This window comes from Rosa rugosa, chromosome 4 (genome assembly GCF_958449725.1).
Source record: "Rosa rugosa chromosome 4, drRosRugo1.1, whole genome shotgun sequence".
NCBI lineage: Eukaryota > Viridiplantae > Streptophyta > Magnoliopsida > Rosales > Rosaceae > Rosa > Rosa rugosa.
In genome coordinates this window covers 3,367,805-3,381,907 of record NC_084823.1, presented here as the reverse complement: position 1 = coordinate 3,381,907, position 14,103 = coordinate 3,367,805, and the positions used below count along the sequence as shown (strand labels likewise).

The 14,103-nt window shown below is 38.0% G+C and overlaps 1 protein-coding gene and 1 long non-coding RNA gene across 3 annotated transcripts; one reads left to right on the top strand and one right to left on the bottom strand.

Annotated features, from left to right (window-relative positions):
• Window positions 1-3,578: 3,578 nt before the first annotated feature.
• On the bottom strand, window positions 3,579-13,881 carry LOC133745144 (uncharacterized). Of its 2 annotated transcripts, none has more exons than XM_062173139.1 (4): window positions 13,521-13,881; window positions 4,356-5,266; window positions 4,163-4,243; window positions 3,579-4,052 (listed from the first exon to the last, which is right to left on the bottom strand). In XM_062173139.1, exons 1-4 carry the CDS (start codon window positions 13,816-13,818, stop codon window positions 3,831-3,833), a joined length of 1,512 nt encoding a protein of 503 aa, XP_062029123.1. In that variant the 5' UTR covers window positions 13,819-13,881; the 3' UTR covers window positions 3,579-3,830. The 2 variants fall into 2 exon arrangements, with proteins under 2 accessions (XP_062029123.1, XP_062029125.1); XM_062173141.1 differs by lacking the exon at window positions 13,521-13,881 and adding an exon at window positions 5,832-5,973 and having other exon boundaries at window positions 3,590-4,052.
• Window positions 8,867-11,107, top strand: LOC133745158 (uncharacterized). Its single transcript, XR_009863489.1, has 2 exons — window positions 8,867-8,962; window positions 9,694-11,107. It is a non-coding gene; the product is annotated as an uncharacterized LOC133745158 (long non-coding RNA).
• Window positions 13,882-14,103: the final 222 nt, after the last annotated feature.

Genomic DNA, 14,103 nt, shown 5'->3' with positions numbered 1-14,103 from the left:
GCTTTGTGAATGAGATCCTTGGCATACTTTTGTTGGGACACAAATAGACCGTGAGAGACATATTTGATCTCGAGTCCCAGAAAATAATGGAGTGGACCTAAGTCCTTCATCTCGAATTCTTGTTGTAAGGAGGTTTTAATCTCAGTGAGAAGTGTGTCACAATTGCCAGTGAGTATAATGTCATCGACGTATAAGAGAAGATAGGCCTTGGAAGAACCAGACACAAGAGTAAAGAGTGATGGATCTGCATATGAGGGTTTAAAACCAAGAGAAGGTAAAAAGGAGGTAAACCTTTCGTTCCAGGCTCGAGGTGCCTGCTTGAGGCCATAGAGAGATTTATGAAGCTTGCAAACATGAGTGGGATACAGTGAGTCCTCAAAGCCAGGAGGTTGTGCCATATACACTTCCTCATTAAGCACACCATGCAAAAAGGCATTTTTGACATCAAGTTGATGTAATTTCCAACCATAAGAAGCTGCAATACTCAGAATCAAACGAACAGTTGTGTGTCGAACCACAGGGGAATATGTCTCGTCATAATCTATACCATATTCTTGGCTAAAGCCCCGAGCAACAAGTCGAGCTTTATGTCGAGCAATGGAGCCATCTGCATTCTTCTTCAGTTTATAAATCCACTTACAAGAGACTAGATTTTTATCAGGAGGAATTGGAACCAAAGTCCAGGTATGTTGACTGATTAGAGCATTATATTCTTCTTGCATAGCTGACTTCCAGGCTGGAATTTTTAAAGCTGTTTTATGAGAGTAAGGTTCTGAAGTCGTAGGAGCGGAGCAAGTAGAGGAAAGAACAGAGAGAAAGGCCTTTTTCTTAACAATTCCTCGTTTGCTTCTAGTCAGCATGTGATGGTCATTTATTGTAGCATCAGTTAGACCCTCCACAGGATGTAGAACATTGGACTGGGATAGGTGACTAGTATGTCGAGATGGTGAGCATTCCAATTCAATTGAGAGACCAAGTCCAGGTTGGGAGGTAATATCAATGGAACCGTCATTTTCATCAAAGTGGATAATAGTGTGTGTGTCAGTGGCATGAGTGGTAGCATGTGCTGGAATAGTGCTCATTGTAGATGGTGATGTAAAATCAGAAGAAGAGGAAGTAAGTGGAGGAATAGTGTGCATTGTGGACGGTAATGTAGAGCTAGAAGGAGCATTTGGAGGAATAGTGGCTGCATGTGGAGGAATAGTGGCATTAGTACAAGTAGTAGATGAGATAGTAGGCTGACCTGACAAGAGGGTTGTAGTGGCATGTGTAGTTGAGTGCGGGACCGGTGCTGGGATTATAGGCTGCGCATGGGACTGAGTAGCTGAAGAGCAGGGCCATACACAAGGCTGCTGTAGCTTTGACCCAAAGGATAATTGAGAGCCAGCGAAAGGAAAAGTTGTTTCATCGAAGAAGACATGCCTTGAAATGATATACTTTCTTGTGACCCAGTTGTAACAAATGTATCCTTTGTATCCAGCTGCAAAACCAATAAAGACACACTTTGTGGTTTTGGGTTGAAGCTTGTCAGTCCTATAGGGTGTCATGAGAGGGTAGCATGCACATCCAAAAACCCTTAACACATCAACAGAGGGAACTGTATTGTACAATTTTTCAAATGGAGAGAGCATTTGTAGGATAGTAGTAGGCATCCTATTGATGAGATATGTGGCAAGAGCACATGCATGATACCAGAACGGTGAAGGAAGAGAAGCAGTTTGTAAAAGGGTTACAGCTGTTTCCCTTATATGTCTATTCTTTCTCTCTGAGATACCATTCTGCTCTGGCGTATAGGGACATGAGACTTGATGAAGTATCCCATTAGCATTCATGAAAGCTTTGAACAGTGAGCTAGTGTATTCACCTCCCCCATCACTGCGCAAGGTTTTAACTCTCGTGGAAAAATGGGTTTTGACAAAAGCACAAAGAGACTTGAAGTAAGAAAGGACTTCTGATTTGTTTTTCATTGGAAACATCCAAGTATATCGTGTACAATCATCTATGAAAATTACAAAGTACTTAAAGCCATCTAAGGACAAATAAGGAGCAGGGCCCCAAACATCAGAGTGGACTATATCAAATGGTGCGGCACTTCTGGTGTGAGAAACTGGAAAGGGAAGCTTGTGAAATTTACCAAGCAGACATGCTTCACAAAGTGTAGAATCAACAATAGTATCAGCCGAAAGTTTGCACTTATTTAACATACTTTTGACAACTTCATTGGTAGGATGACCAAGTCTTTGATGCCAAAGCAAATTTTTTATAGACTTTCCAACATATGCAGTCTTGGAAGAACAGCTAGTAACAGGAGAAGAGGATGTAGAACCAATCTTGAGTGGCAGATCAAATGGTATGGGGTACAGCCCTTGTCTACTCAGTCCCTGATAGAGGATTCTTCCCAGCACCTTGTCCTGTATCACACACATGAACTCATCAAACCAAACAGAACAATTGTTCTGTTTGCACAATTGATAGATAGAGAGTAAATGAGCAGCTAATTCGGGTATGATGAGGACATTATCAAGCTTGAGTAAACCAAGAATTGTATTACCAATATGAGTGATATTGAGTTGTTTGCCATTACCAACTTGAACAGTGTCAGAGGCAGTGTAAGGAGCAACATTACTAAGCAATTGGACCTCACTAGTCATGTGGTTGGTGGCACCAGAGTCAGCAAGCCAATACTGAGGTGTGGAGGAAGAAGCGAACATGGCAGATGGATGGATTGGAGGTGGTGATTGTTGTTGATTCGGAAAGCCAATAATATGATAACACCTATCAGCAGTATGGTTCTTTTTCTTGCAATACTGACACTCCACACCAGCAACAGAGTTGGTACCAGGGTAGGGCTGCACAAAGGGCTGATATTGGGACAAAGTTCTGCAAGTCCGAGCTCCATGACCAGCTTTGCCACAGAGTTGGCAAGAGAAGGTGCTCCCAGATTGTGAAACACTGTTGGAGGTATCAGCAAAAATAGAACTAAATTCACTTTGGCCACCTGAACTTTACGCCATACATCATTTGTGCCCTTAGACTTTTAATTTCATCATACATACCCTTTCACTTTCCGGTTTCATCGTTCGTACCCAACTGTTAAGTCCTCCGTCAACTCCTCCATCAATTGCTGACGTGGCATGTCGATTTTTGAACAATGGGTCCTACTAAAAGGGTAAAATAGATAATTGCAAGTTCCCCCCACCCCCAAATTTCCTACTGATCTCAATGAAGCATACGATGTCGAAATCCCTTCATTCATCTATCAATACTAAAACCCAGAATTCAAATTGATATTCTAACTCATAGAACAAGTTTCTTGTTGTAACGTGTCATTAGACAATGAGTCCACAAAATGAAACATAAGTAACCAAACAATAGAAGAAGAAAAGAACCTGTCTTTGATGTGTTGGAATGAAATTACATTCCATCATACTGGTCGTTGTGATCTTTATTACGAGAGAGGCAACATGATAAAACATGCAGCATGCTTTGTTTATCACTATGAAAAACAAAACCATAAATTGTTACGTTGAAAACAAATATAAGCATTAATAAATAGGTACTAGTTAGAAAACTTAACAAAATAGTGTACAACAAGCCATTCTTATATGTCACGATTAACATCTGATGTTTAAAACCCATTACACAACATATTTTGGCAATCTTTTAACCTCTAATCATCTTATCAAAAGATTAGAGGCTACAACCCATTGACACATCAAAAGGGTTGCTCAAAAAGTTGCATCAGAGTGTAACATTACCAACCAATGTTTGTCAATTTGAAAAATAAATTTAAGACTTGTTGAACTGCATTACCATAAATTAACCCACTTCTAATTCACATTCTTTGGGACTTTCCTAATACGGGCAGATGCTCTTGTTGGTGTCGCAGCCTTGACACTTGTTGAAACCTTAGAGGATGTTGCCGTTTTGGAAGTTGTAGAAGTTTGAGAGGGTTTAGAAGATTTTGAAGCCTTGGCAACAGCTCTAGCAGCCTTGATACTAGCTATAGAGGAAGCTTTAGTACCACTTGCTTTGATTTCATCTCTTCGTTCCTGAATTGGCAATAAAATCATTTAAGTTTGCAACCTTGACTACATATGCATCAGAACATGACAACCAAGTGCAGGAAGAAGTTTAACATACCAAAAATTAAAAATTTTACCTTGGCTTTCTGTGCTCTTTCTTTAGCTTTCTCCCTCAACTTGTTCTTCCTAATCACACTTGCTTTTTGAGGTCCAACGTTCTTCGGCAAAAAAAAAAAAAAAAAAAACAGCAATCAAAGAACTCTAGTTAAAATGCAATGAATATCACTTTGATTCTCATTTGAAAAGAATGTTTTAGTGCACTTATTAAACCTGGCTTTGTGTTGCACTAGTTGAAGCTTCACCCGAGTTTAGCTTCCTTTTTTTTGAAACTTTCTTGCTGGTTTTTTCCTTAGGAGGCAAATGTCTATGACATGACTTGATATTATGTCCAAGTACATGACAGTTGCTGCACTTGAGCGATCGCTGTACCCTCCCCAATTTAAAGCTAGAATTCTCCACCTTCTCGGATGCATCCTTGATTCTTTTTGTTCTTGGCCTCCCTGGTTGCCTATTGTATTGTGGTGGAAGGATTTGAGCTTGATCAGAGACTTCCCACAGATCCATGCCATTGATTGGCAAGATTATGTTGTCATAGATTTGCATGTATGTAGACTTGCGGTAGCAGTTGTCAACATAATCCTCTGGCTTGTGCCTCTTGTGATGAATTGCAGAAATCGCATGCTTGCACGGAATGCCACTCAAGTCCCACAGCCTACAAGTGCAAGTTCTATTCTCAAGATGCACCACATACTGTCCCCCTCCGATACTTTCAACTTCAACCAATGGACCACCAGACAATCTCGATATGCAATCAGTTGCAGCCTTGACTTTGTTCTTGTCTAAAATTTCTCTTGGCTTTGGGCATATATTCCCTTCATACTTCATCATCTTATCTCTTCTAATCTGAATCCTTTTCATCAGCTTCATTCTAATCTCCTCAAACATTGAGATGATTGGCTTACCCCTTGCAGGCAATATAAAGCTGTTGAATGATTCGCATATATTATTCACTAGAATATCACACTTCAGATGCGTGTTGAAGTGTGATCTAGACCAATTCTTAGGAGGTCTATCTGGGTCTTTGTCACAGTTGTCAAAATAGTCAATTCTCCCTCCCACATATTTGTTATTGATTATCCTCCCACCATGAAAAATCTTCACAGTGAATAAATCGGGGATGTCTGCATACATATAGAAGCCAACTTAATTCAGCAATATTAAAGAGACATGAATATGACAATAACTCATGTTCAAAACACTCTTTCTGATATCACAGAAGGACCACAACAACATAAAAGCATTAATTTTCAGAAATGTTAGACAAGAAGCTTCGTTTTCTTTTTTGGTACAAAAAGGAGCTTTAGATCTCTATTAATATTGTAAGGACTATAAATAAATTTTACACCCAATTCCATCTACACCAACCACATTATTAAAAGCTCTTATTGCTACCCCCAAAAACCCTCACATGAATCATTTATAGAATATAAAACTTTTGCATACTAACAACACAAGAAGAATGAACAAACAGACAAGCTAAGCATAGATTAAGAGCCCACAATAGCAAATATACGAATAGATTATCTATACTTTGACCACAACCAAACCCTCAAAACCATAACATTGTAGCTTTCTCACAACGTCAAAACCCAAAGTTCCAAACTTTAAACACTATTAACCTCCTTGAAACGAAAACCATATACCCAATTATAAAGAAAAATCTAGAATAAGGAAGATTTGACTGACCATAATTAGGGATTTCACCGATAACCACTCCTGTTCGAGGCACCCACTCATCCATCACAAAGCATGAAAAATCTCAATGAAGGCTTCTGTTTGATTATGGTTTCAATAAGAAATTGGTTTTCAATTTTCTAGGCTTTCACTTAAGGTTGTCTTCTAACCGATAAGTGATTGATTAAGGGTGAGAGGGTTATGGGTTGTGGTGCTTTAGAGCTTAATTTTTTTTAATTTTTTTCTTCTTCTTAGAATCTATAGGGCCTAATTTTATGATTAAAAATGGGGTTGAAGTGTGTGATTGTGTCAGATAGATCGAGCGGGAAACTGAAGGATGGGTGTCAGATGTATCGAGCGGGAAAACAAAGGGTAAAATAGAAATTTTAGCCTTAATTGGGACCCACAACCCAAATATCGGCATGCCACGTCAACAATTGACAGACCAATTGACGGACCAATTGACGTTTGGGTACGAATGATCAAATCAAAGAGTGAGAGGGTATATATGATGAAATTAAAAGTTTAGGGGCACAAACGATGTATGGTGTAAAGTTTAGGTGGGCAAAGTGAATTTAGTTCGCAAAAATACCATTATTGTAGTTGCTACCGGCAAAGCCTCTACCAGCCATGTGAGGGCCTCGGCTAGGTCCACCAAGTCTCCCGCGACCTCTACCAGCATAAAAGCCGGCCATCCCAAGTGTAGGGTCAAGCATTGGGAAAGTATGGAATGGAGAATAACCATAAGGCACAGTAGGAATGGGAACATAAGTTGGCTGGGTAAGGGGAGATGGAATAGGATTGGGAGCTGGTGAAACAAGGGGACTAAAACCAGGAGGGACAGTGGAGACTGTAGGAGAAACAGATGAAGTGGAAATGGGAGTGGTTGGTAATGAAGGAGTGGTGGAAGGAGTGGCAGAAGTGGAACTCTGTGCAACCATAGCAGTAAGAGGAACAGGTTGTGACTCATTCTCAATGTCAACTTCAGCAGCTTTGAGCAGGGTTTTGAGCTCCCCCATAGAACAACTAACAAACTGAGCTCGGATTACCGTTTTAATGGCAGCAAATTCAGATGGTAAACCCCTCAAGACAGTAACCACAATATCTTCATAGTCAAGAAAAACACCAACAGTTTCAAGGGCATCCCGAGCAGCCTTGACCTTGTCCAAATAAGTCTCTATATTATCGGAACCTTTCTTGAGGCCTTGGAGAGTGGACTTAAGCTGCAAAATATTCTGCCTATTTGGAGCAGCAAATTTGAGACGAAGATTGGACCACATCTCATGAGCGGACCGACTTCCCACAGCACAAGACATAGCAATTGGACTCAAGGTCTGTCCTAGCATGTTAACGATGCTCTGATCCTGTGTTTTCCAAGCAACATACTCACTGGATACAGTCCGAGTGCCATCAGAGGCAGTGACATACTGTGGTGGACAAGGTGTGGATCCATCAACAAAACCAAAGAGGTTCTGGCCTCGTAAAAACGATTCTAGCCAGTGGCGGAGCGAGAATTTTGAATTTACCGGGGCACAAAAAGATATATAACTGGACATGTTCATCTTCTCCAACACCCACCATGCATTCAAATATGAAATTTAAAGCCAATCTATAGAATCATTTAGTGTCTCTCGCAGCAAAGATATTAACTTTTCCCTTGATCTCTATCCAACTACAGCCCGGATTCTTTTTCAAACCTCGCCGATCAATCCTATCCCCCAACTTCTTCACCTCTTCCCACTTTTCTGCCTTTGCATAATATTTGCTAGAAGTAGACCCAGTGTTTTCTGGCTCTAGCTCAAAGACATGCTCTGCAACTTTCTCTGCTAGTTTCACATCATGGTGAATCCTACAACGGTACAAGTGTAACCACAGAGCAAGGAACCCCAGATTGTGGCATCTGGCTCAATTGGCATCATGTTAATAAATTTACATAGCCTTGGTTAGATTCCCAGTGCGAGCAAGAAGATCTACCATGCAAGCATAATGCTCCAACATGGGCTCGATTAATTTTGTAATCATTTCTCATAATATCAAAGAATCTCCATCCTTCCTAAACTAATCCAGAATGACTGCAAGCATAAAGTATAGAGATGAAGCATGGTGGGTGTTGGAGAAGTCTGAAGCTAATCTGAAGCAGTAAATATATGTATGATATCTACAAATATTTTTTGTTCGTTTAGTTAACTGGGGCACGGGACCCAGTTGGTCCCCTAGTGGCTCCGCGCCTGATTCTAGCCGAAAGAGCCAAGTAGGATAATTCGACTCATCTAACAGAATGTTAGGAAGGTACACAGTGGTTTGAGTAATAGCCATAGAGAAGCAATGGAATAGTTCAACAAGCAAATCATAGGAAGGAAACGAAATCGCAAAAACTAGGGATTCAAGTGTGAACAAGTAACAAGAATAACCAGATCTGAAGAATTGTGGAAGAAACAACCGCAAGAATAACCGGAATTGCAACTACGATTATGAAGAACCTCTAAAATAAGGGTTTCGATCTTGAACAAGTAACAAGAACACGATCTGAACAACAATGATGATATAAACCAGAGATATAACCAAATCCAAAGCTTCGATGATGAAGAACTGCTAAATCAACAGTCGAAATCGGAGACTTGAAACGAAACGAGTAGAGAGAACAAACTTAGCTGAAATGAAGAACCGAGAGTTGACAAACGAGCACCGGAGACTAGGATAACACCGGAACTATGATCGGAAAGACGACGGAGCTCCACAGTGACCGGCCATGGCTGTGATACCATGAAAGCTTCAAGATAAGCTTGAGAGAAAAACCAGAAAATAGAAACTGAGCTTCTGTATATATTGGACTTAAATGTTACAGAGAGATTTGGGTTACGTATTTATAGTAACAAGCCAACCGGCTTAATTAGCACGCTAACTAATCAACCTAACTAATCTTCCATGAGACCAGCAGCAAGGTGATGCGTGTCACAATAACACACGAAGACTACACAGCACATGAGGTAAAAGATAAAAGGTAAATGGTGTACGCGTGTATATATGTATATATGTTATCAATAGCTAGCCTGCGATTTCATCCCTCCTTAAGAAGTCTCCCTTTTTGTTTTTTTTCCTGTCGCCAAGTGGGAACAAGACATATTATGATTTCAGGAAACCAGGTGATTCAATCTACTAATCCAATCGTTTTCATACGTTTTGCTTTTGTCTTTATTTTTTTGTTGCCGCTTAGGCCCTCTTTATATTTGTTAAGGTCTTTTTGGTGAGATTCTGCTTTATCACTTTAATAATTTTGGTTATTGGTTTCGCTACTTTGGTCATCTTAATTATTGAATAATTTTGAATCCGGGTCTAACAATTGATTCATTGTCATCTATATACAATACTAATAATGGACTTGCTGACTAAGCGGGTATTCGATGTGTTCTTGGTCATTTACTTATGGGTGCGTAATTCATGCTAGAGGGATTGATTTATAATTTTTGTAGGTGTTAATAATCTCTTTGTTCTAAATGATTGAACATGAATACTGACAGGGATCAAAGTTTTTGCTAAACGCTGAAAAATCTAATGTGTTTTCATTGCTTGGAATTATTGTCATATTTTGATTCGATGCAACCCAAAAGTCTGGAGAACTGTAGCTTTGTGGTTTGATGCTTTGTTTTGTTAATTTTAATTGATGGTTGATCGAGATGCGTAAAAAATATTGATAGAGAACAATTAATGGAAGATTACTTATCTCTTTGTGCTTGCTACTCATAAGGGCGATTTTTTTTCTCTCAAATAAAAAAAGAAGGGTGTTTTTGTTGGTGAATGTATTGGAGTTTAATTAGAAAACCGTTCTGGTAAAATTATCCTTATGTTATTATTTTGGGTTTAATGTCATGATTAGTGTTTTGGAGCAGGTTGTGTAATGAAAGGCTTGGTTGTAGGGTTGTGGGGTAGAAATAATGAGCCAAAGGAAATATTGAGGTGACCACTAAACAAAAGAAGCCAAAGCTATCTGAGCTAGAGCCGAAGATGGTGAAATGTACTGAAATTATGTTGCGAGTCTACCTTATTTCATGTTTTTGCGTAATTGTGTACGTTGTATAATGCTTTTGGTAGTATTGATATTATTGAAAAACACCTGCCCAATAGTATCATACGGTGTATCTTTTTTCTTCTTTTTCTCGCTCAATTGCTTCATATCGATGTTTATGTATCTCACATGCATTGTTACAGTTCTTTTTTTTTTTTTTTTCAAATCGAACTCTTCTAAAAAAGTTATATCTATTTCGGTACGTGATCACTCAAGAGAATAAAGATATTCAACTGCATAAAAGGATTTACAGGAAAAAAAAAAGAAAAAAAAAATAATCGCCAAACAACAAGTGAATCCGGAAATTCAATTTTTGTTGCAATGTAAACCATTAACCAATATAGATAATGATAACGTTAAATCGGATACAAACATAACACACGCACGCGCGAGCGAAACCCTTCCGCACAACCGAAATTTTGAAACACTCAACGCACATGTTTCCCCTGCAACTTGAACCCTATGAATATCCAACTGTGCTAGAGGTGCAACTGATGATCAAAGTACCCCATCTGATGATCCAATCGAATCATATTATAGATATTTCTTGCAACTTTATAATATCTGTGATATTAAAATATTACACAAGTTAAAATATTAAGTACAGATATTTCCTCTAATTCAAGTTATTCAACTGTGAATGGCACGCGGTTGTTCTGGAGTTACGATCGTAATGTAATTATAAATACATGTAGATAACGGTTGATATGTATCTCCAGGTGTTTTACCAAGAAGGTCACTCATTTCGTTCGAAGTAGTCAGCGATCTCTGCCGGACTACATCAATCATTACGTCGGCCAAGCGTGTGCGATTTGCAGTCAAGATCCCACTACCACCGGTCGATTTAAGACAAAAGAGACATATATCGTAGTCTGGTGTCTTTCTGCATGTTTCCTGGATAAGATTTTCGTCCATTGGAAAGAAAACTTGGCTGCATTGGCTTATTGGAAGGAATATGAGAAAACAAATAAGTTGAATGAGAAATATGGGGGTTGATGGATTCATCATCTTTTCTGCACTTTAGGGTTTTATTAATGGTGTTTGCGAGAGGAGTGAGTACGTGAGTCTCTTATATAGGGTACGTACATAAGGCAAAAAGGGAAAGAATGTATTCAATTAACAATTAAATGTACAGTAATTAAGTACAGAGAAATGCTTTCTGATTGCTTTCTATATGTTAAGAACCATATTTATTCCCCTTTCAAAAAAAAAAAAAAAAAAAGAACCATATTTATTCTACCTTGCCTTATATTGTACTATAGCCCCTTAACATGTGCTCCGCACATGTCAATTGGCTTTTATTTTTTTAAATTAAAAAAGTTACTGCAATTTCTCTTCTAATTTTAGGGAAGCTTCTCCTTTTTTCATGGGAGGTATTGCAAGTTTTTCAAATATGATATAGCATATTGACTATCTTATCCTCATTATAGAAATAATTTATTTATTAATATTTATATTATGTGAGGGCATATATGGTAGTTTAAAAATTTAACCATTCCCTGAAGAATTGACTTAATTATATAAGATATATCCTAAAATTCTTCGCTTTATCGGAGATGTTCCACAAATATTGTAGACCAGCGAGCGAAGAATTTTAGGATATATCCCCAATAAAGTGAAGAAATATCTGTATTTATTTTTTAATCATATTTTATAGATATTTTTTCACTTTATTGAGGATATCTTAAAATTCTTCACTTTATAAACCTATTATATTTTATAGATATATTTTACAAATATATCCTAAAATTTTTCACTTTATCGGAGATATATCACAAATATCGTAGACCAGCGAGCGACTTTTTAACCACCTAGAGTATTTTTTTTTTTTTATAAACCTATTATAACTTGTGGTGTATAGGTTGAAGAAAAAATTTATAAAAATAAAAAATAAAAAAATAAAAAAGAAACACCTAGAGTATTTTTTGTTTTTGTTTTTATAAACCTATTATAACTTGTGGTATATCTCCGATAAAGCGAAGAATTTTAGGATATATCCCCAATAAAGTGAAGAAATATCTGTATTTTTTTAATCATATTTTACAGATATTTCTTCACTTTGTTGGGGATATATCCTATTATTCTTCACTTTATAAACCTATTATATTTTATAAATATATTTTATAGATATATCCTAAAATTTTTCGCTTTATCGGAGATATATCACAAATATCGTAGACCAGCGAGCGGCTTTTTAACCACCTAGAGTATTTTTTTTTTTTTATAAACCTATTATAACTTGTGGTGTATAGGTTGAAGACAAAATTATAAAAAAATAATAATAATAATAAGCGAAGAAAAAGAAAAAAAATGCAAAAAAAAAAAAATGAAAAAAAAAAACAAAAAAAAAAATCTTTTTTTTTTTTATAGTTTTTTTTTTGTCTTGAAATGACCATTTTAGCCCTCAAAAGTCAGACTTAACGGTCCAAATTGGACGGAATAGTAGAAATTGGACACGGATGATGAAATTTGAGAGTACAGGGACTAACATGATTAAATTGAAACTAGAGGGACTAACATGATGACGACCCCTAACCTCAGAGGGGTAAACTGAAATTAGTCCTTATTTATATCGAGATAGAGAGTGGTAAGGTTTGTTAGATCCCCCAGTGTTGTCGGAATTGAACCACTAAGTTGATTAGCGCCCAAGTCTAGACTCACCAATGATTTCAGGTTTCCCATCTCCATGGGAATAGTGCCAGAAAGATTATTTGTATAGAGATAGAGACTGGTAAGGTTGGTCAAACCACCTAATGTTGTCGGAATTGAACCACTGAGGTGATTGGTGCTCAAGCTTAGATTCACCAATGATTTCAGGTTTCCTATCTCCATGGGAATAGTGCCAGAAAGATTATTTATATCGAGATAGAGAGTGGTAAGGTTCGTTAGATCCCCCAGTGTTGTCGGAATTGAACCACTAAGTTGATTAGCGCCCAAGTCTAGACTCACCAATGATTTCAGGTTTCCTATCTCCATGGGAATAGTGCCAGAAAGATTATTTGTATAGAGATAGAGAGTGGTAAGGTTAGTCAGACCACCTAATGTTGTCGGAATTGAACCACTGAGTTGATTGATGCCCAATTGTAGATCCACCAAAGATTTTAGGTTTCCTATCTCCATGGGAATAGTGCTAGAGAGATTATTTGAATAGAGATAGAGAGTGGTAAGGTTGGTCAGACCACCTAATGTTGTCGGAATTGAACCACTGAGTTGATTGGTGCTCAACTGTAGATCCACCAATGATTTTAGGTTTCCTATCTCCATAGGAATGGGGCCGAAAAGATTATTTGTACGGAGAATGAGAGTCGTAAGGTTGGTCAGATCACCCAATGTTGTTGGAATTAAACCACTGAGTTTATTGATGCCCAATTGTAGATCCACCAAAGATTTTAGGTTCCCTAACTCTTTTGGAATGGTGCCAGAGAGATTATTTGAATAGAGATGGAGAAATGTGAGACTTCTTAGAAGACCAATTTCTGGTGGGATTTTCCCAGAAAATTGATTACTAGATAGATTAAGAAAACTGAGTTTCGAGAGGGAACTAATTCCAGGTGGTATAACATCGAAGAGTTTATTTGAGCCGAGGTTTAGATACACAAGACTAGGGAATGACAAGAATGAGAATTCATGTAGCATACCTTGTATACTATAATTGGTAAGGTTTATCCTGTTGACACTTCCAGCAGCATTGCATGAGATACCGGTCCAAATGCATGGGTTTGCAATTGCTTTGGGATTGCTGGAAGTATTGGTGGCATTATTTGTACTAGGAAGGTACATCCATGAGTTGATAAGCTGGGTTTGATTTTGTAAGCTGGCTTTCCATTTCAGAAGGGCTTGCGCTTCAGTAGTTGAACTGGCAGAAGCAAAAGCAAAGTAGTTTTGTGATGAAAGTAGGTGAGCATACAAGAAAATAAGGCAATAATAAGATCTCATGGTTATTGTTTTGTTTTGGTGTACACTTGGTGAGGGTTGGCTATCTATTTATAGTGCAATGGTCTCGTGCCCTGCTTTTTCTTTTTTACTTCTCTTATCAAAAGTAATTTGTCCACCTGATTGGAACTAATTGGTGTTATAAGTCTTCAAATGAGCGTGTGGGGCTTTCTTTTCATCCACCTGAAAAGTCGGTTGACGCGTTTCCAATAAATAGGGAAGCCCCTTTCATACGGTTAGTTGTCAGCGGATAGGAAATGAGCGATCAAACAGGTGAGTGAGGTGACA